This window comes from Pongo pygmaeus, chromosome 2, assembly GCF_028885625.2.
Source record: "Pongo pygmaeus isolate AG05252 chromosome 2, NHGRI_mPonPyg2-v2.0_pri, whole genome shotgun sequence".
NCBI classification, from domain to species: domain Eukaryota; kingdom Metazoa; phylum Chordata; class Mammalia; order Primates; family Hominidae; genus Pongo; species Pongo pygmaeus.
In genome coordinates this window covers 160,241,488-160,264,059 of record NC_085930.1, presented here as the reverse complement: position 1 = coordinate 160,264,059, position 22,572 = coordinate 160,241,488, and the positions used below count along the sequence as shown (strand labels likewise).

The 22,572-nt window shown below is 38.5% G+C and overlaps 1 protein-coding gene across 6 annotated transcripts in view; it reads right to left on the bottom strand.

The window, feature by feature from the left end:
* MED12L (mediator complex subunit 12L) overlaps positions 1–22,572 on the bottom strand; it is a 342,962-nt gene that overhangs the window by 10,596 nt on the left and 309,794 nt on the right. For 4 of the 6 annotated variants that reach the window (XM_054480270.2, XM_054480271.2, XM_063662348.1 and 1 more), the window contains 4 exons: positions 16,455–16,544; positions 14,227–14,456; positions 12,446–12,602; positions 9,348–9,458 (listed from right to left, as the gene is read on the bottom strand). In XM_054480270.2, the coding sequence (XP_054336245.1) occupies positions 9,348–9,458; positions 12,446–12,602; positions 14,227–14,456; positions 16,455–16,544 (588 nt within the window). The remainder of the gene's footprint in view (positions 1–9,347; positions 9,459–12,445; positions 12,603–14,226; positions 14,457–16,454; positions 16,545–22,572) is intronic. The other 2 variants (XM_063662349.1, XM_054480272.2) reach the window with 2 other exon arrangements.

The following is a 22,572-nucleotide window of genomic DNA, read 5'->3' as shown; positions in this document are numbered from 1 at the left end:
GTGTAAATGCCTCTATTAGCAAACATATGGTTTAACATGATAATTGCTTCTCTCTCTAGGATTCTGGATTTTTACTTCTCAGAGGCAGAAGCCGTGCCATGCTCCTGCTGTAACCACAAGACTGAATACCCAGCTTAATACTGTCAGGTATAACTAATCAACATGGTATAACCACTCTCCAGGAAATACCATTGTTTGCTGAATTAAAAAAAAAAACAAAAACAAAAATGTATTTACTGTAGTTCCCAGCTACTTGGAAGGCTGAGGTGGAAAGATCACTTAAGCCTAAGAGTCTGAGACTGCAGTGAGCCATGATCACACCGCTGCACCCCAGCCTGGCTGACAAGAGTGAGACTCTGTCTCTAAAATAAATTAAAATTAAAATTCTGATAATGTATCTTGACTGATCTCTAAATTCCTATTTTATTCAATAACATTTACTTCTTCTGCTCAATCACAGCATAGGCAAAAATGTGCTGCTAATTAGTAATTTCTATTTAAATAAACATCATTTAAATATTTTTTGTCTCAAAACTTGAGCTTGCCCTGTCAGCAAAAGCATATGCTGACAAAATCAGCCGCAGGACTGATTCAGTGATGGACCTACGGATGCTCAGACGGTCTGGACACCTTGCCTCCTGAATTGTGTTTTCCCTTTCTTACGGATAATGTGTGATATTAACAAAGGTTTTTTTCATTGCTTTGACATCCAACAAATGAGTCATTCAACAAATATTTATCAAAATCCAGGCAATCTTCTGGGTTCCAAGGGCACCAGAGTAAAATACATCCCTTCCCTCATGACAGTTAAGAGGTTTTTGCTGTGACCACTCCATTTGTTACCAAAAGAACAAAGCAGCAAGGCAACATTTTATTTTAAAACTGCACTACCAACTGACAGTCCACAGATTCCTCCGACGAATGAAGCATGGTCGTCTGTCCCTACAAGCGGCAGCGGAAGGAACAACAACGTATAGGGTTGTGCATGCACTCAGCCACACCTCCACTCTCACAGGGCGGCACACTCTCAGTCCACACTCTCAGACAGAGCTAGCAGCTGATGTGTTTCAGAATTTGTTGTGTGTTTATTTTCAAGGTAACTAGCAACTTGCATAGAGTTTTGTTTTGTTTTTTGTTTTGTTTTGTTTTTTTTTTTTTGAGACAGTTTTGCTCAGTCGTCCAGGCTACAGTGCAGTGGCGCGATCTTGGCTCACTGCAAGCTCCACCTCCCGGGGTTCACACCACTCTCCTGCTTCAGCCTCCCGAGTAGCTGGGACTACCGGCACCCACCACCACACCTGGCTAATTTTTTGTATTTTTAGTACAGACGGGGTTTCACCGTGTTAGCCAGGTCTCAATCTCCTGACCTCGTGATCCACCCACCTCAGCCTCCCAAAGTGCTGGGATTACAGGCGTGAGCCATCGCGTCCGGCAGAGTCATCTAATCTGTACACAGTTTAGTAAGAAAAAAGTTCTATATCAGATATATTGGCTATCCAGTTACCAGAAATCTCCTGATATTTCTTCCCCAACCTCTTTCTATAAATATTACTTCTTCTTTTCCTTCCAAAAGAAAAAAAAAATTTCCAAATTCATGCAAAGGAAGGCAACGTAGCTCAATATTCTCTGGACCTAATTTCTTCCACTTCAAAAGGAGAATCATATTATCTGTACATGCTACTTCCCAATTCCAGAGGCAGAGTGAAAAAATATCTCAACTTCTCTGAATGGAACAAATGAATTTCTTGAGGAAGAGTAAAGGACAATTTCACAAGTGATCACTGACTAAAATTTAATGTAATTAAGTAACTATTGCTACCATTATGCATATTTTAAAAAGGCAAATATTCAATATAATATGAAACGGACACAAGGATCAGTCGATGTAAAAAGCCAACTATTTAAAGCTTTCTGTTAGCATATTTTTTTAAGTCACCAAACTAAGACCACCTGCGTTTAAGATGAAAGGAAATGACGCAGAAGGATGGTGTTAACATTATTTTCTTAACACTGGAAGTAGTTTTAAAGAAAAGATCATGGTCTGTCAACATATTTAGTTAAGAGTTAATCATAACAATAAGCATTAAAATTATTTAATAATTTAATAAGCATTAAAAATATTTTTCTAGTCAAGAACTATAATTTAGGCCAAAATTAGACATGCCAAATATATTTTCCTAGCAAGGGCACCCATGTCTTTATTTCCAGATGTTTTTCCTTCACAGAATACAAGCAACTTAAGTAAGTAAATGGCAACACAGGCATTGATATTAAGTCCAGACCAGATTTAATTTGTAAACAGGCTTGTCTTAGTCTTTCTTGCTCTTTTCACAGAAAAACTCTGTTTTCTGGTGACACGTTTTAAAGAAGCACTAATTTCTGTCCTGAGTCATTTTCACAAGTTGTTAACTTTTTATAAGTTTTTAAAGTGATTTTTTACAGCCAAAACCAAGGGATGATCATTGTCCCACACATCCCAGCTGATGCCGTCAACAAGCAAAGAGATGAACAAAATAGTCAAAAAGCAATGAATCCATTCTGCACATGTACCCCAGAACTTAAAGTATAAAAAAAAAAAAAAAATAGCTGGGCACGGTGGCAGGCACCTGTAATCCCAGCTACTCGGGAGGCTGAGGGAGGAGAATCACTTGAACCAGGGAGGCGGAGGTTGCAGTGAGCCAAGATCATACCACTGCACTCCAGCCTGGGTGACAGAGCAAGACTCTGTTTCAAAATATATATATATTTTATGATCTCCTAGAATGCATTAAAATAGAATGGACTTGTGCAAAAGCTAAAAAAAAACAACTAGTTCTGTCCCTCTTACAACAGCAACAAAAGAACAAAAAAAAAATTTTCATTAATTCTAAATAAAACTTGAATTCTAACTCTAAAAAAAAATTAACATTTAATTTTTTCTTTTCAAAAAAAAAAAAAAAAAGCAATGAATCAAATCCTGCTGCCTTCAACATCTGCCACATTCAGCCTCCTTTGTCAAGGCTTCCCAAACTTCTCTCACCTTCTGACCTGTTATTATTTCAGTTGAATTATGTTCCCTAAAAAAGACATGTTGGAGTCCTAACACCCAGTGCCTCAGAATGTGACCTTATTTAGAAACAGGGTCTTTACAGTGATAATCAAATTGAAATTAGGTTATTAGGATGGGACCTAAACCAATATGACTGGTATCCTTATAAAAAGTAGAAATGTATAAGGACTGGTGTCCTTATAAAAAAGTAGACAACGTATATGCACAGGGAGAATGCCTGTGAAGGTGAAGGCAAAGCTCAGGGTGCTGCTTCCACGGGCCGAGCGATGCCAAAGAGTCCCAGCAAGCCACCAGAAGCTGGAGGAGAGGCATGGAACAGATTCTCTCTCACAGCCCTCAGAGGGAACCAACCCTGCTGACACCTTGATCTTGGACTTCTGGCCCCCAAAACAGACAATACATTTCTGTTGTTGAAGACATCTAGTTTGCGTACTTTGTTAGGGAGTTCTAGCAAACTAATACAATGCCTCCAGCTCTTCTATCAAAAATTCAGCAACCATAAACTACTTTCCACAGGCAGTCCTGCCATTGAGCCACTTCCTATGATTCTAAGTCCTCTAGTGCAGGAAGTGATGTTTCACTGGCACGCTCTATAACATCTGGCAGGGTGCTGGTCTCCACCACACACACATGACTGCAATGACTTCTGCACTACCCTAAGAAAAAAGCGTTTATTGAATTCAACTGTGAATGTCACCAGACGGCAGCAGAACAAGTCAGGGGATGGGGGGCAGTGTGTTACCATTACCACTTCTGCTTTGATACAGCATGAATCAGAACCCCAAAGCAGGAAGAGTTCACTTATCTTCAACAGCTACCTTACCACCCTCTTCTCTAGCAAAGAAAAAAACAAAGAATGGAGAGCTTTGGCTAGTACCAAGAACTGAATCGGCTGGAGATGTTTATAAAATATAAATAAATATATTTATAATACATATAATGCATCTTAGTGGAACTATTAAGAAAAAGAAAAATACCAAAAGATAAAAGGAAATACAAAAATTTTCTTGCCAGGCATAGTGGCTCATGCCTATAATCCCAGCATTTTGGGAGGCCCAGGCAGGTGGATCACTTGAGGTCAGGAGTTCGAGACACCTGGCTAACATGGTGAAACCCCGTCTCTACTAAAAATATAAAAATTAGCCTAGTGTGATGGTGCATGCCTGTAATCTCAGCTTCTTGGGAGGCTGAGGCACAAGAACTGCTGGAACTCGGGAGGTGGAGGTTGCTGTGAGCCAAGATTGTGCCACTGCACTCCAGCCTGAGTGAGAGAGCAACACTCTGTCTCCAAACACAAACAAACAAAACAAAAAAACACAGTAAAGCACAGGAAGAAGCATTATTGGAAAACTAGTGACAAAGAAATTTGGGGAAAAGGTATGTGGATGGACCTCTCTGAGTGGTTGAAAACTGTGAAGATATTTGTATTCCATGTGAGTGCTCGCCAATGGGTGACCTCAGCAGAGGAAGATTTTAATAATCAAGTGGATAGGGATCACCCATTCTGTGGACACCACTCAGCCTCTTTCCCCAGCCACCACTGTCATTCCTCAATGGGCCCATGAACAAAGTGGCCATGGTGGCAGGGATGGAGGTTACGCACAGGCTCAGCAACGTGGACTTCCACTCATAAAGGATGACCTGGCTACGGCCACCACTGAGTGCCCAATTTGCCAACAGCAGAGACTAACACTGAGCCCACGATATGTCACCATTCCTCAGGGTGATCAGCCAGCTACATGGTGGCAGGTTGATTATACTGGACTTCTTCCACCACAGAAATGGCAGAGGTTTGTCCTCACTGGAAGACACTTACTCTGGATGTGGGTTTGACTATCCTGAACGCAACGCCTCTACCAAGACTACCATCCATGGACTCACAGAACGCCTTATCCACCATCATGGTATTCCACACAGCACTGCCTCTGACCAAGGCACTGACTTTACAGCTAAAGAAGTGCAGCAGTGGGCTCATGCTTATGGAATTCACTGGTCTTACCATGTTCCCCATCATCCTGAAGCAGCTGGATTGATAGAATGGTGGAATGGCCTTTTGAAGTTACAATTACAATGCCAATTAGGTGACAATACTTTGCAGGGCTGAGGCAAAGTTCTCCAGAAGGCCGTGTATGCTCTGAATCAGCATCCAATATATAGTACTGTTTCTCTCATAGCCAGGATTCACAAGTCCAGGAATCAAGGGGTGGAAGTGGAAGTGGCACCACTCACCATCACTCCTGGTGATCCACCAGCAACATTTTTGCTTCCTGTTCCTGCAACATTACGTTCTGCCGGCCTAGAGGTCTTAGTTCCAGAGGGAGGAACACTGCCACTAGGAATACAATGATTCTATTAAACTGGAAGTTAAGATTGCCACCTGGACACTTTGGGCTCCTCCTACCTTTAAGCCAACAGGCTAAGAAGGGAGTTACACTGCTGGCTGGGGTGATTTACCTGGACTATCAAGATGAAATCAGTCTACTATTCCACAGCAGAGCATTCATGGAATACACGAGATCCATTAGGGTGTCTCTTAGTGTTACTATGCCCTGTGATTAAGATCAATGGGAAACTACAACAGCCCAAACCAGACAGGACTACAAATGATCCAGACTCCTCAGGAATGAAGGTTTGGGTCACTCAACCAGGAAAAAAAACACGACCTGCTGAGGTGCTTGCTGAAGGTGAAGGGAATACAGAATGGGTAGAAGAAGGTAGTCATCAATACCGGCTATGACCACGTGACAGTGGCAGAAAAGAGGACTGTAACTGTCATGAGTATTTCCTCCTTCTTTTGTTAAAAACATGTTTGTGCAGGTATACACTTGTACTAATATCTTAATTTTATTTCCTTTTCCTTTATCATGTGACATACGATTTACTGACTTCATATCAGGATTTAAGTATTGTTAACTTTATGTAATAGTATTTGGGTTGGGGATTGGTGCGTTTCCGGTTGCACGAAGGATAGTTGTATTATGTTAGCTGTAATTACAACCTTATTATTGTCTTTATTTGAAGATTATGTCTGATCTCAGGAGGTGTGTATGGGCTCAAGTAGACAAGGGGTGGACTTGTGATGGTTAATACTGAGTGTCAACTTGATTAGATTGAAGGATGCAAAGTACTGATCCTTGGTGTGTCTGTGAGGGTGTTGCCAAAGGAGATTAACATTTGAGTCAATGGGCTGGGGAAGGTAGATCCACCCTTAATCTGGTGGGCACCATCTAATCAGCTGCCAGCGAATATAAAGCAGGCAGAAAAACATAAACAGGAGAGACTGGCCTAGCCTCCCAGCCTACATCTTTCTCCCATGTTGGATGCTTCCTGCCCTCAAACACCGGACTCCCAAGTTCTTCAGTTTTGGAACTTGGACTGGCTCTCCTTGCTCCTCAGCCTGCAGACAGCCTATTGTGGGACCTTGTGGTCCTGTGAGTTAATACTTAATAAACTCCCCTTTATATATACATATCTATTCCCTTAGTTCTGTCCCTCTAGAGAACCCCAACTAATACAAATACCAACTGCTAAATGCAGAAACATAAGAGTAAGAAAATCACCATTTTGTACCCATTACAGAGTAAGAACTAGTGTTTGGTAGTACAATAGGGCGACAATGGTTTAAAATAATTTACTATATGTCTCAAAATCACTAAAAGAGTAGAAGTGGAATACAAAGAAACACAAAGCAACATGAAGTAACACAAAGAAATTAGAAATGCTTGAAGTGATTATGGGTACCCCAATTACCCTGATTTGATCATTACACATTGAAAGCTTGTATCAAAATCTCACATATCTGTACATAAATATGTACAAATATTATGCATCCATAATTAAAAGAATTAAAAATTAAAAAAAGAAACTAATTTTTCCACATCCATAGTAAGAATGAATTTAGGCAAGAATAATTTAATAGATGCTAACAGTAGTGTGTGAAGATTTGATGAGTAATGACAGATTTATCAAACTATTCTCATAAATTATTAATTACAAAGGGAAAATAATAAGTTCACAGTGGGGAGATCTATCAGACACAAGACACACAAAAGGATTAAAGTAATATCACCAACAATGTATATCCTAATGCCATACAGTGAAAAGGACACAATGTTGTCCTCTAATATTGTTGCCAAAAATGTATAATCTGAATCTAATCATGATTAATCTAGGCAGATAAATCAAATTGAGTAGCATTCTACAAAATAAACATTCCATAGACCTTAAAAATGTCAACTTCATGAAGACAAAAAGGCAGCTTTGGAGTTGGTCTAGATGAAGGTGAGTAAAAAGACATGAAAGCTAAATGCTAAATGTGATGATCCTGAACCAGGGGAAAAAAAAAATCAATGCAATAAAGAGCATTAATTTGTCTATTTGCAAAAGAGTTATAGGTTATAAAGCATTGTAGTAATGTTCAATTTCCTAATTTTAATAATAATACCCAGTTTTTATAAGAGAATATCTCTGTTTTAGGAAAAAAAAAAAGCTAAAGTACTCAGGGGTAAAGAGGCACATGTATGTTTAAATGGCAGTAGGTGGGGGGAGTGAATGAGAGAGAATAACAGAGCAAATGTGACAAAATGTTAAGAATTAGTAAATCTGGGTAAAGGGCTTATGGAAATTCTTTGTACTATTCTTGCAACTTTTCTGTCATTTGAAATTATTTCAAAACAAAAGTTGTATCTCGTTTTTGTATGGGACACTAGACTCAGCTAACAGTGGTACATCCAAAGGAACCTCTTCTACATTTGTTAAGTAACAGCCAGTTCCTGCTAATACACATCGGATAAGTAGGCAGTCAGTGCAATTTTACATACTACCTCTACTTTAAGAAGGTTTTCTGAAGTAGATTGCAATAAATGTCACAAACATTTTTTTTTTTTTAATCAGAGCTGGAAAAACTAGATCCATAATTAAAAAGAATTAACTTAAAAATGGGGAATAGGCCAGGCACAGTGGCTCACGCCTGTAATCCCAGCATTTTGGGAGGCCAAGGCGGGTGGATCACCTGAGGTCATGAGGTCAAGACCACAGTCTGGCCAACATGGTGAAACCCCATCTCTACTAAAAATACAAAAATTAGCTGGGTGTGGTGGCAGGTGCCTGTAATCCCAGCTACTTGGGAGGCTGAGGCAGGAGAATTGCTTGAACCTAGGAGGAGGAGGTTGCAGTGAGCTGAGATTGCACTGCACTCCAGCTTGAGTGACAGAGTGAGATTCCATCTCAAAAAAAAAAGAAAAAAAGGGCTAGGGGAGCAGAACAAACTGGCTTAGGCAGAGTTTGTTAAATGTACTATGGATGCCCTATTCCAGTTGACCATGTTCTGGTCAATCTGATTTGGACACAGTTCTTTAACCACCTAACTCTACTCTGATCCCTCCTCATGTACTATCTCTACACCATGTTGTTCCCCCTTTTCTACAAGTTGTGAAACCAGCCAGTTTAAAAATCCTGTGCTGAAGGCAGTCTACACTAGTGTTTCCCAAAGTGTGAGACATGAGCGGTAAGCCAGCTCGTCGTAGGTAGGGCTCATTCATGCAATTCACATCACTCAGTTAAATGGAGATTCCCTTCTAAATTCTTTTTGTATTTACTTTCACAGATATTTCCAATATGTGGCAAGTGATATAATTATGGATTGTAGTGATAAAATGCTTCTTTGAAAAATACATTTATTTAAGCAAATATAATAAGACGACAGTTTTTAAAAAAGTATTAATGAAACAGGAATATGGCATCGCAAAAGTAAATGCTGTTGTAAATGACTGAGGTTTAGAAAACTTTGATGGCTATGCATATGACATTTCCAAATTTGATTTATGAAGCTAGAGAAGTGTGCGAGTTACATGAAAACTCTTGCAGCAAGTGCTAACTGAATGAAAAACAATTTCTTATTGAAGATAATAGATAATATTTTAGAAAGCGCACCCATGGTTTTTGAGATTATAGTAAAAATCAAAGTACGGTAAGAACATACATAGTAAATCATCATTTTAACATTGTTTAGGAAAAAAAGACCACATCTCAATGTAAAAATTTTTGTCTGTGGAATAGTCTGAAAAATTTTGAAGAAGAATAATGGTATAACCTACTGAATCCCAAATATTTACTTGTATCTTCCTATGAAAATAAATATACCAACTACGATGACAACAAAACTCTAGTAAAGTTCTAGGAAAAATTTTTAGGGTATATTTAGGCTTTGTCGATTCTTAACAATTTTATGAACATGAACAATGCAACCTGCTTTTAAAGAAGAAACCCACATGTCTGATTCCAAAACAATAGGCCTTACCAAGGGCTGCTGGGGCTGCATTGCTTGGAGACCAAGGGTCTGACTCTGGGGCTGCGAGGACTGCTGGGGCTGGGGAGGCTGCTGGGGCTGGGGCTGCTGGGGTTGCTGCATCTGGAAAGAGGGTAAAAAGGTTATACACTTAAAAGGAAGAAGATAACAGTATTGCTGAATCTGTTTCCCCCATATACCTTTTATCTAATTTTTATGTTGTAGTAAAAACCATATATACTTGCCTGCTGCATCTCTACCTCATTCATCCTTTTGAGGGCAAGACCTAAACCTGCTCATCCATGAAGACTTCTAGGACCACCCCAACCCCATGGATCTCTTCCAGTGGCAGTAAGTACTCCTGTCTATTCCACACTGCGCTGTCTGGGGCCATCCTTTCTGCTTACTGTTTTAATTCCTTTCATGTCCTTTGTCCTTCCACATGTTTTATCCCTTCTTACACTACAGGTTGGACGGGGACTGCTCAGTAGTAATCTTCTCATTCCTTATGATATCTGGCAGAATTCTTAAAGGTTTTGTTTTTTGTTTTTTTCCAAAAGGAAGAGGCAGACTAGTTGCCATGACACCTTCTGGAATAATTTACATCAGAAATTCAGAAATAATGTCAGTAACAGGGTTGGCTCAAACACACAGCTCTTGGAAAATGCTTCCAAGTCATAGAAGAAGCACAGACCAGACATCCACCAGGTGGGACACAGGGGAGAGAAAAATATTAATAGTTGTTTTGTCTCAATGACCTTTAAAATTTCCTCCACCCAAACACTTCATCCCGATAATGATGACAGTCTAGACTTTTTTTCATCTTTTGCACTTTTCCAACTTGGTTTGCATACTATCCCCTCAATTACTGGTCTTCTTTACAGCCAAGTAATAAATAGCTATTGCCATATGGCATTTCTCACTAAGTGACAATGCTCATGGATCTAGAATCCTAGCAGAGGTCTGGGTAGCATGATCCCAACAAGAACAATGCAAGTTGGACCAAAATCACAATAACTGCAGTATGATTCTCCAGTTAGCCCTCTAGAACCTCTTCTAAGAAAAATTAATCCAACTTCATCATTATTAACTTTTTCCTTTACAGAGGTGGCCAGTCACCAAAAAAGAAGTATAATCCTATTGTAAAAGCAAACCACGTATCTCCAGGGAAGAATGTGTTGATGATGAAAAAATTACCAGAAGCACATATTATGCTAATTAGGATAAAAAGTACATATGGTCCAATAAGAAAAGGCTTTCCATATTTGCAGCCTTGAAAAATACCAACATAAGATTCAAAACTGGTAAGTAAACAAATAATGTGGTAACCTTCCTCAGTGATTTGGAAATGAGAAATTCTAAACTAGAGCAAAATATAAATTATCAATCCTAAAAAATTCTGAAACATAGCCTCAGAACTTGGAAAAAATGATTTAAGAAAGTGAGTACTAATAGTTATATTAATGATAACATTAACCGTAAAATTATCAAATGAGTGGTTTCCTTGAATATTCTTATTTAATCCTTTCTACATATGTAAGAGATAGGTACTACAAGTATTTCCATGACAAAACAGGATTAGAGGGCTTTTACCATTGGAAACAACATTTATACAATGATTGAGATTGCTATCTGAAGGCCATATTCTCCTAATCGGTTACCACATGTTATCAATTTTGTGATACAACTTTTTTTTTTTTTTTTTAACATTTTTAACAGGTCACAAATTGGGATGGAACTAATGACATCTTACTACTAATGGCATCTTATAATTGGGAAGCCCAGTTCCAGAGGGTGTGTTGGCTTTTGCCTGTCACCTGGACACTACCAACCAGAATTTTGTGGATCACACTGAATTTAGACTCAAACCCACCTGAGCTTGTGGTTCAAATGCTCAGGGGAGAGATTTGTTTCTCCCCTCTATCCAGTGTCAAGGATAAGACATCCAAGCTCCTTTGTGTCCTTTTCTGCATGGCAGGTTTACTTCTCACTGACCTCATACCGAGATGAGGGTACAGCCCTTGGGCACTACAGCTCTACTAGACTCCTCATTTTTGGTGTTCTGTTCTTGGTAGTATATAAAATGAGAGTGTATCTCAAGTTGGACTGCTGATAAGATTAGAGCCCACTGTACAGTCTTCTTAGGAAATCTCCAATCCAATAACATAGGACAAAAGCTTGTTAATATTAAAGACAAATGACACAGGTAAACATAATGGCCTATATTTTTTAAATAAGCAAGTCAGAAACAAGAACGTATCAAGGAAGCTGGGTGTGGTGGCTCACACCTGTAATCCCAGCACTTTGGGAGGCCGAGGTGGGCGGATCACTTGAGGTCAGGAGTTTGAGACCAGCCTGGCCAACATGGCAAAAACCCGTCTCTACTAAAAATACAAAAAAATTAGCCAGGGGTGGTGGTGGGCACCTGTAATCCCTGCTACTCAGGAGGCTGAGGCAGGAGAATCACTTGAACCCGGGAGGTGGAGGTTGTCCAGCCTGGGTGACAGAGGGAGACTCCGTCTCAAGGAAAAAAAAAAATGTATCAAGGGGAAGAACCTTTATCTGACTTAAAATGTACATCAAATAAGTGAATGACAGTTCCCTGGATTCTAACAGAGACAAGATGAAATATCCTTTGAAACAGTCTATATTCCTCCCATTTCACAGCCTTATCAGACCACAGGTGTTATAGAAATGTTTTTAGATTGCAGAATGCTCTAGGAATCTGATGAAAGCTCTGGATGGCTCAGTTTTTTGTTTTCACATTTATGAAACTTTAAAAAAATTTGCATGGCTCCTACTTAAACAGAGACTGGGTAAGCTGAGGCTAACTCTATTAAATGCATCCGTCTGCCCTCCCAAACCTTTGTGAAATGGGAAGAATGTTCTGCAAAAGGTACTCTTCTGCCATAACCTGGTAGATACACAGAGAAAGTAAAATTCTTGCCAAGTTGTAACTAAATTGTACCAATGTAGCTCCTAGCATCAAATACACAGGGATCCTTGGAATCTGGCAAGTGACATCTACAGTGTTTTTCATTTTTTATGACTGTTGCATATTTGCACTATCTGAAGGGTGATGGCATTGCCCTCATCTCCCTGCTCCGTACCTGGAGGAGTCTCTGCTGCTGTCGAACTTGCGGCTGTCTGGGTCTCATGGGATCCTGAGGCAGGGGCACGGAGGGAAGGTTTGGATGTGCAGAAGTCAGCACAGCATCGATTCCCCCGCCCACCAGAGGGCTCTGCTGTAGAGCCTGATGGTTCAGTCTGGCAAAGAATAACGCAACTTGGTTCAGGCCCAAGCATAGTGTCAAACTTTTAATCAGTGCTACCAGCACATGACATACACCACCCAAGAAACAATCAGTGCTCAATAATCCTTTGCACAATTCAAGTAGACTAAAGCCCAGTGGTTAAAATAATAGACGAGACCACTTGAAAAAGTACAGCAAGCACATGACTTAAGGTAAAATTGTAGTCATGCAATAAATCACTTTTTAAACATTTAATAGTTTTTAACAACGAGGAATATTAATTGAGCATTTACTTTGAAGCAGGCACTGTACTAAAGGTCTGAAATGTGTTACTTCATTTACTCCCCACCAGAGAGCCCTTTAAGATCAGCAGTTTTGTTATTCCTGCTTTAAAAATGAAAAAACAGAGCTAGAGGTAACTTATTAAGAAAGCAAATGGAACAGGTGGGATTTGAACCCAGAACTTTTGGGCTTTGAAGTTCAAGTTTGTGGGCCATGCTATGCTGCTATTTATTATAAAAATTGTACATACAATGCACATTTTCCAAATTATTATCCAAAATGTCTGTTTTCTCAAATGTGTTACCATCAACCTTGCCAACTTCCCAAAGAGCAATTACTTGGAGTCATCATGCAGCCATTGATAGTAAAAGATGGGAGCTGTGCTGCTATCCACTAGATTGACACGTTTTACATGATACTGCTAAGACAGTACTATCCAACAGAACTTTCTACGATGGCTGCAGTGTTTTCTCTCTGTGCTGTCCAATAAGATAACTACTAGCCACAAGAACGAACTATGTAATTTTGGAGTCTCAGTGAATAACGAAAACACAAGGCTCCCTGATCAAAACTTGGTAAGAATTTCCACAGAGAAACTGCAGAGCATTAAACTAAGCGTGAAGCCTTTTTAAACACAGGCCCTTCTAAACACAGCGCACGTCACACACCATTGAAGCTAGTCCTGCTGGCCACATTTGGCTACCACTGAACACTTGAAATGTGACTAGTATGACTGAGGAACTATATTTTTAATTTAATTTTAAATAGTCTAAATTTAAACAGCCACAGGTGGTTGGCAGCTACTACAACAGACAGTACAGTTATACACTCTAAGGGATCTAATTAAACAAGAACAGAAAAAAGTCTATAATCCTGTTTTGCCAAACATCTTTGAGGTGGAAAAGGTAGAAACTAAGTTATAATAAAACTCTCATGTGCAACATGCACAATTAGTATTGCAATCATACATTTTATTGCTCCAATCAACAAACTGTAGTAAGGCATTCCTAAGAATAATCAAGAGTTTTCTCTGTTAGATATGTTCAGAGAATTTTTAAAAGAGGAAAAAAAAAGAAGACTGAAGCAAACACACTATCATTTAAAGACCGTTACATTCATGTCTTGGAAGATATGAGTCAAAACTGTAAGGATCGTTAATGAAATAAACAAGATGGAGCATTCTTTATGTTGAACCTCTGTCTGGATACTACTAAAAACGAGATGACAGAATGCAAATTATTTGCAAATATGCAAGTTCATAAAAACAATGATAAAGTACCATGCCCTATAAGAAGCATAAGAAACCCAAGAATGTGACTGTTCATTATTGCCATCATCATTTCCACATGTATCACCTCTGAGAGCCAGTCAGGGGCTGCAGGTACGGTGAGGCCTGCTGCTGAACATAGCCACTCGGCTGCTGCTGAATCTGTCTGAGTCTTTCCATTAGCACGGGGTTGGAATGTGCGGCTGGATAGGCTCTGGAGTTATAGCTGGGAGACACGACCACACTGCCAGCCTGCTGCTGCGATGTCTGCTGCAAAGGCATCTGTGTCCCATACATAGTATAGCCCTGTGGCATGTTCTGCAGGTAGGCACAAGGGAAGATTAGTCAATGTTTCAATTTACCACCTAGCTTTCCCATCACTACGATATATGGGGCAAAAACAAACCCATGAGGACTCCCCTGAAATTCACTGTTTTCAAAGGTTCTCATAACTCAAAATTTGAGGAGGACTACCCTGGATGCAGGGAATCTGGTCAGAAAAGCCACAGAATGATCTGGCTGTGTAATGATTCACTGGAAATGTCAACTTAAAAAAAATGAATCCTCATTTAGTTAAATTGGCTTTTAAGACTAGCTGCTTATTTTTAGAGAAGAAAGGGCATGTTTCTATATAGGAATAATCAGGCAAGCATCTAAATCTTCAGTGCACAGATGACATCAAAGTTCAATAGATCAAGTATTATTAATATAATTTCCAAAATTACAAAAGCTACCCATGCTCAAATGTAAATTAAAATAATGAAATACACTTTCCCAATATGTGACTACACCTCTTCAGGTCTGATAAATGTGTGTGTAGTAACTAACCAGTTCCAAAACAATAACAAAAAACTATTAATACCTTAGTCAGGAATGGTGCAATTGGTAACTGTTCATTATCCTCTAGTACTGGCTGGACCTAGTTTGGCACTCTACTAATAATGTGAACACTTAATTTACCTAATGAATATTAATATACAAGTACCTAGTTCTTTGTATATTGTCACCTTATGGAAAAGAGAAACCTGAAGTTCTGTTGGATCACTAGGTACAATTTATAGAACACAATGCTAATTAAGGTAGAACAACATTGCTCTTCAAATCCTCAAAGCACCACATTTTCAGGTAGTTTAATGCCTCTGACTTGGAAGACAGAGAAATGGATAATGAACTTCTAGCAGGCAGCATGAATGGATCCAGGCTGAAGGACTCAGTGCCTGTGTAGGCCAATGTGGGCTTTTCTTTCAGCTGTGGACATAGATTGAACTGCCAACCCAACTAGCAATCTTGCCAACACCCCTGCGTTCCTGATTCCCAGAGGGATAGGGTGAGAGTATATGAATACAGAAATAGCAAAATTATTAGTAAAAGCAGCTCAAGATTTGCATTATATTGTGTATCAGGCACTATGTTAGTTCCATAGGTTAGTTCCATAGGTGGTTCCATAGGTTGTCCTCATACCCTTCATTTCTATTTTATAGAGAAGGAAACCAAAGCTCAGAATAAGTAACTCACACAATGTCACACAGCTAGTAAGTTGCTGGGAACTGTGCCAAAGTCTGATTTCAAGCCCTTGTTATTTTCTTATTCTACCATGATTCCTCATTGATGCTATATTTGAATATGACAATTTCTATTTATTTATTTATTTATTTATTTATTTATTTATTTATTTATTTTGAGACAGGGTCTTGCTCTGTTGCCCAAGGCTGAAGTGCAGTGGTCTGATCACAGCTCACTGCAACCTCAACCTCCCAGCCTCAAGCGATCCTCCACTTTAGCCTCCCATGAAGCTGGGACTGTAGGTGCATGCCACCACGCCTGGCTAATTTTTTAATTTTTATTTTCTTTTCTAGAGACTGGGTCTCACTATGTTACCCAGGCTGGTCTCAAATTCCGGGGCTGAAGCAATCCTCTCACCTTGGCCTCTCAGAGTGCAGATTACAGGCATGAGCCACTGAGTCCAGCCCAAATATGACAACTTCAAAACTGAATTACATCATTATACATTATAACATAAAAGAAGTAACTCTGGGATTGTTAAGTATTTCAATATCTACAATCACCACTAATAAAAGGTTTGAATTTACACTTTTGAAGGATTTTCTAGAATGTTTTATGCTCCTTAATCAATCCTAAGACTTGTTCAACAATCCTGATCATGCTTTTCTGAAATGTCAATTATAATCTATAAGGAGAAGAAGTAATCAAGTTCTAGACACTATAGGGAGTTTATATATTCTATTTACTTAATTTCCCACCTCCAATAAAGAGCTTTGAAAATCCTGTCAGTACCTACGAAGCAAATGTGGGTACCTGTGCTTGCTGCAGCCCTGGATACTGAGGGAGCTGAGGGGAGGGCCGTGCTTGCGCAGCAAAGAGAGCAGCCTGGTCCCCCGGCTGGCCCTGGAAAACAAAGCCAAAGCAAACTCTTGATCATAACAGCAAGGGCTTGATTTGAGCTTCTGGTTAATAATCCAAATAACCCACATCTAATCTCATTACATGAATAAAGAACTCAAAGATTTTCAAAATGTATTAAATATTATTTCTCATCAATTTCCTATGTGTGTTTAGACTGTTGAACTTATTCCTTCCAAAGAAGACTACAGATTTTCCCAATGATAACAAAGACATAAATACAAGCCTAAGTTATCAATGGTCTGCTCAGCAGAGAGGCTGTCAGCTGGCTTCCAATACATGCCAGGATATAAATGTCCCGATAAGTGTGAAATCTGGAACCACAGGGCTGCACTACCCAGTGCCTATACAGGGAAGAGAACGTGTGGTACAGACACACGGTGGCATTTAAAATTTTTATGACTTTTTAATGAAGCTTCTTCACAGTGACCTACTAATTGCCTATTTAGCCAGATATTCAAGGAATACATTTAGTACTTCCTATGACTCTAAAAATCAATGAGAATATAGTCAATAAATTTTGTAAGTTAATGGCAAATATAATTCTAACCAACTACAATGCAAAATAAAACCAATTAACAACTGTTCACCAATCTTAATCTAATAAATGTTTTGGCCATAAGAAAACAAATATATTCACAAGAGCAATGGTATGTGCATTTTATGTTTTGGTGGCAGAAGTTACTTCATGCAAGTTTGCAGTAATAATCATAAAAAGAAGCCTAGTTTCCTACCACTCTGGTTTTTTTCAGGACTTACTGATTGTCAAGAATGAGATTTATTGTAGGATTATTTTACTACTGTCTTTAACAGAGATTCTCATTTTAAAAAGTGCTAAATTATAGTTACATAAAGCTATTTTAATGTGCTTGAAAAGTAGTGTAGGTATTTCTAGCAGAGAGAAAGGGATAAATATGCAGCTTAAGAGGAAGGATATCAACGATTATTAAGAATCGATCATATTTCAGAGGCTGGGCTTCTGGTTCTTACTCTCATTTTCTCACAAGAACCCTATAGGAAAGGAGCATCATCCTCATCTTCTTCAGACAGGAAAAGCCAGGCTCAAAGAGCTTAAGCAACTTAGCAAACTTGGCCAGCAAGGCCTGGCAGTGCCATGATCTAAACTCCAGGAAGTCTGACTTGAAAGCCTAGGGCTCTTTCCATTATCATGAGATGCCTCCATGTGGGACATTAAGGATGAAAATACTTATTTGGTGCTTATTCTTTAAGGACATATAGCCTCTTAAAATCATCCTAATGAGAAACCAAAAGGACAATCTCTATTAAGACTTATTAATGAGATACCAAAACCAAATGCATACCTGAGACAGTTAAGCCCTTTCTCTGATCCCCACAAAAAAAATCACGGGGCCATTTACGAAACTTCAGCATTTCTCTAGGTGACTATCTATCTATACATGAATGAAACATAAATTTTTGAGTGTACCTCTGAGGGTATCTATACATACAAGAATCTCACTTTCAGAGTAGGCTATCATGAACATACTCTTAGTCTCTAGCTCATTAATCTGTTAAAAACAATTGTATCTCCATTTGCTTGGGTTAGAGAAAAATAGCCCAAACTTCCTCTGTGAGAACCCATACCATGACAGTATGACCATCAGGAGCCTAAAACTATTCTTCCCAAAGAATCCAAATAGCTCTTGATCCTCCAAACACTATGCCAAGGAATCATTAAATCAACCAGATCCTTAAAGACCACTCCTGGACACTAGCATCATACAAGGTCCCCGAGACACACTGTTGTGCTTCTTTGTAGAGACAAATATATGTATATTACCACTTTTACAAAACAGAAAAATCAACTATTTATATATGAGTTAGAATCTGGGCATCGACAGGTAGTTTATAACACTCGTGCCCTCTTTTGGCTTTGTGGGAAGCAGGATGCGATCTGCATGTGACAGCTGCATGCAGATGCATAAAGCAGATGTTTTCTAACTCTTTGCTCTTCTTTTGCTTTTATTGAAGAACTTTATGAAACACATTATGACTTACATGGTGAGGGAAGCTAGAATACTAATAAGGTATATATCTGAGCTATTGGGCAATACTCTTATTTACATATATTAGTTGAGATCATGAGAATTTAAGAAATAGGAACTGGGCAGGTGTGGTGGCTCACGCCTGTAATCTCAGCACTTTGGGGGGCCGAGGCGGGTTAATCACTTGAGTCCAGGAGTTCGAGACCAGCCTGGGCAACATGGTGAAATCCCATCTCTACAAAGAATACAAAAAATTAGCTGGATGTGCTGACACGTGCCTGTAGTCTCAGCTACTTGGAAGGTTGAGGTGAGAGGACTGCTTGAGCCTGGGAGGCAGAGGTTGCAGTGAGCCAAGATCATGCCACTGCACTCCAGCCTGGGCACCAGAGTGAGACCCTATCTCAAAAAAAAAAAAGAAGAAATGGAAACTGAAAAACTATTATTCTACATTTTTAAAAGTCACAAAACATTCGGAAAATCGTGCCATACTTTTAAAAGGAAAAAGAAATACAAATTGAAATTAGTTTTTGTATATAGTTTTATACCATGTTCAGGTACACACCCTAAAACTTTTCACCTTTATGTCTAAAGGTGAACTATTTATATGTGAGCATATTATGTTCCCTCCTGACCACCAGTTTGTCCCAACATACTACTTAAGTATGGAAAATAACTGAAGTATGGAAAATAATTCAGATATGCAATATTCTCCCTGAGAAAATCACAAACACCCCTATTTGACTAGTACTTCCCAATTTTTGCCGTGCATAGCTGTTATCATCATGTGCTCCTAAAAACAAAACACCTGGATTCCTACTTTTCTTTGTTTTTCCCAGAATAATGTCAGGAACACATTATTTCAATTTGTAGAAACAGTTCAATTAGTTGAGAACAGAATGAATAAGTTCTTTAATAACTTGAAATATTTTACAAATGTTAAATAAGAACCACAATGTGGGAATAATCAAGGAAACTAGAGACTGAGAATTAATAAAAAACTTTTAAATGTTGGTAGGCATGGGTTTGGCCATATTAAACCAAGAACAGACGATCTAACATGTCATCCAAACTAGGACAAGACAGGACAAGAGGGCAAAGTGAGACCATGCCTGGCAAATCAGGACATCTGGTCACCTTAGTTATCTGTTGATTTCTGAAAAATGTTCAAGCTTTATTTTTAATTAGTGCCTAGCACATATAGTAAGTGCTCAGTAAATAACTAAGTTATTCTGTTCAGAATAACTAAGATTTAATTTAGTTTATCTGTTAACCAAGAAATCCAGAGGCAAATTAGGATTTATATTTGAGCATCGATTACTTTACCAAGTGCTTTCTAATTGCCTCACAGTTGTCAGCTCCATCTTTTGAAAACTCAAATTTAATTTAATGTTTAGCATCTATCATTCTAATGATTTCTTCTTCCTGCCAGCATTAGTATCTGAAGAGTAACTTAATTTCTCCCTATTTATTCTGCTCAACTAAAACAACCGAGGCCACTTTAACTTCATATTTTTTAATGCATGGAGAGAACTGTATGGGAACACGATTTGTTTGTTTTTGTTTATGTGAAACACAAAGTGAGATAGCATCTCACTTTGTTGCCAAGGCTGTAGTGCAGTGGCAAGATCATACTTCACTGCGGCCTCAAATTCCTGGACTCAAGAGATCCTCCAACCTTGGCCTCCTAAAGTGTCGGGATTACATGTATGAGCCACTGCATCCAGCCTGCAGGAAGATGGTTTTTGGTGGCATATTTGTGTCTAGCCAGGTGCTATGTGACTTTAAGCATATCAGTAAGAGAGAGTAAGATATTTGTTCCCTGCTCAAGCTTCCATGGCGCAGATACCTGACTTGTATGTGCAAAGGGAATGATCTACAGAGAACTGGGACAGTCTAATAATTGTATAAGCCCATTTCTACATTGCTACCTGAGGTAAATTCCTACACATGGTCTCTTTACTTCATTTTCATGCACTTTGCTTTGGGCTTACCTCTATAAACAAAATATAACATTAAATAAATATGTACTTTCTAAAATTTCCATTTTTAAAAAACTTCTAAAGAAGCTAAGCTGTTCAATATTGACCTATCTTCCTAACCTTTATAAGAAGAATTCTCTCTCTTACTGCTGTATTTTTTAATTAGACAGAAGTATGTGAGCTCAAAGAGATGTTGACTCAACGGCTTTTGGCATAATTTGAAATGAATGCATCCAATAAGTTTTAAATTTTTAATAAATGATCCTCAAACATAATTTTCATTCTTCTGTGTCTTAATCTGATCTGTATTAGCAACTACACCCTCAAATCAAATGAGAAAATGTGAAGATCTCCTTTTCATGTAGGACTGGTTATACCTCCAATTAGCAATCAGTAAGGATTATAATCAGAGCATTTCAGAATCAGGAGTTTCCTGTCCATTCAATTTACTAGTAATGATTCAAATCCTTATTTAGTAATTTTTCAGTAGTGTTTAAGGGTTACAAGTAGAGAGACAAGTTATATCTATAAAAACCACAGCCAGATTTTGTGACTTGGTTTCTGGAAATACTGATTTGGAAAAAAGTAATAAAAGGCACATAACAAAAACCAGTGGGTAATGTTTTACGAGTCACCTAGCAGAGAGGGTTTTATTTATAACTCCTAGTTTGGAAGTTACTGAGTGCTTTAGGCTAAAACACCACATGGTATGAACCAGAAGTTGTGGTCATCAAATCATACTGGTTTATTTCAACTGCAGACAACAGAGAGAGGAAATTCTAAATTATAAGAGGTCTTGTTGGCTAGTTATGCTTGACACTTTTAAAAGTTTTCACCTCAAATACAACTTGGTTGGGAATCACTGAACAGTAACTAACTGCTAGAATAGTCTGATTCATTCTAAAACAAACACATCCCATACAGTAATGAACCTTTATGATATTAGCATGTCCATAAATTATAAGAACTGATTGAGTATAGATTCATTAACTTCCTAAGAAAGCAGATTATAGAAAAATAAGAGTGGTAAAATGGATAGCAAAAATACACATTTTCATTACTTTGAATTAATATAGAAATCATGGAACCTTCTTTTGACTTTAAATATTTATAAATAAAATAGCTGTCAATAAAAACATTTTTTAAAAAGCCAGTGATTGATGCAAATTGTTTTCTATCTGAATTACATTATCACCTGAATAATAAACAATGCCCTATAGCAAACATAAGCTGTCTCCAAAACATTTTTGAACTTCATAGTTTAATTCAAGTTTTTCAATAAAAGCCTCACCTGCCCCCTGAATACCATAAACTGTCAAGAAAAACTGAGTCTTTTCAGAAAAGTTTCCAAGCTTTCCTTTGCTGAAATAACTATTGGAGAAAATGCCTATACAACAAATATTAAATAACCTAAATATTTTCAAAGTTTGAATATGCAGTTAAGGATATTTTTATCAATGTATAGATAATGTTACCCATTAAATTGGCAGTGAAACAAGTTAACTTACAGTCACATCTGAGATGTGTGCTCTTTTTTATTCTAATGCTTCTTGGGTTTATGTTGTGGGTTGGCTACCTGATACAGAAACCTATAAGTAATTTAATGCAAAACATGCATTCTTAGCTAGCCCAGGCAAAGCAATAGAGATGAAGCCTTATGACACGCATGCACAAGACCTATGCTCAAAAAAAAATCTTCTCCATACTGGAAAGAAAATAGAGATGGTGTGTTCCACTGAGATTTTGGGAATAGCCAGTGAGTGGGATGTGATGAGAGGGTAAGTTTCATAACCACAGTTTTAATTATCTTGCATTGGCCTATGAATCAGCATGCCATGCGTTCCTCTACTAATGATATAAATTACCATAGAGAGAAGCAAGAGCTCAGGAATAGACAGGTTCAAAACTGGGACTGAGATGAAGGTGCACGAACTGGTCTATGTTCCCAAGCCCAGGCCATGAATGTCTATTGGTTTCTATACCATAGATGTATATGATGGAAATCATGAGGCGATCAAAGGGGTGCAT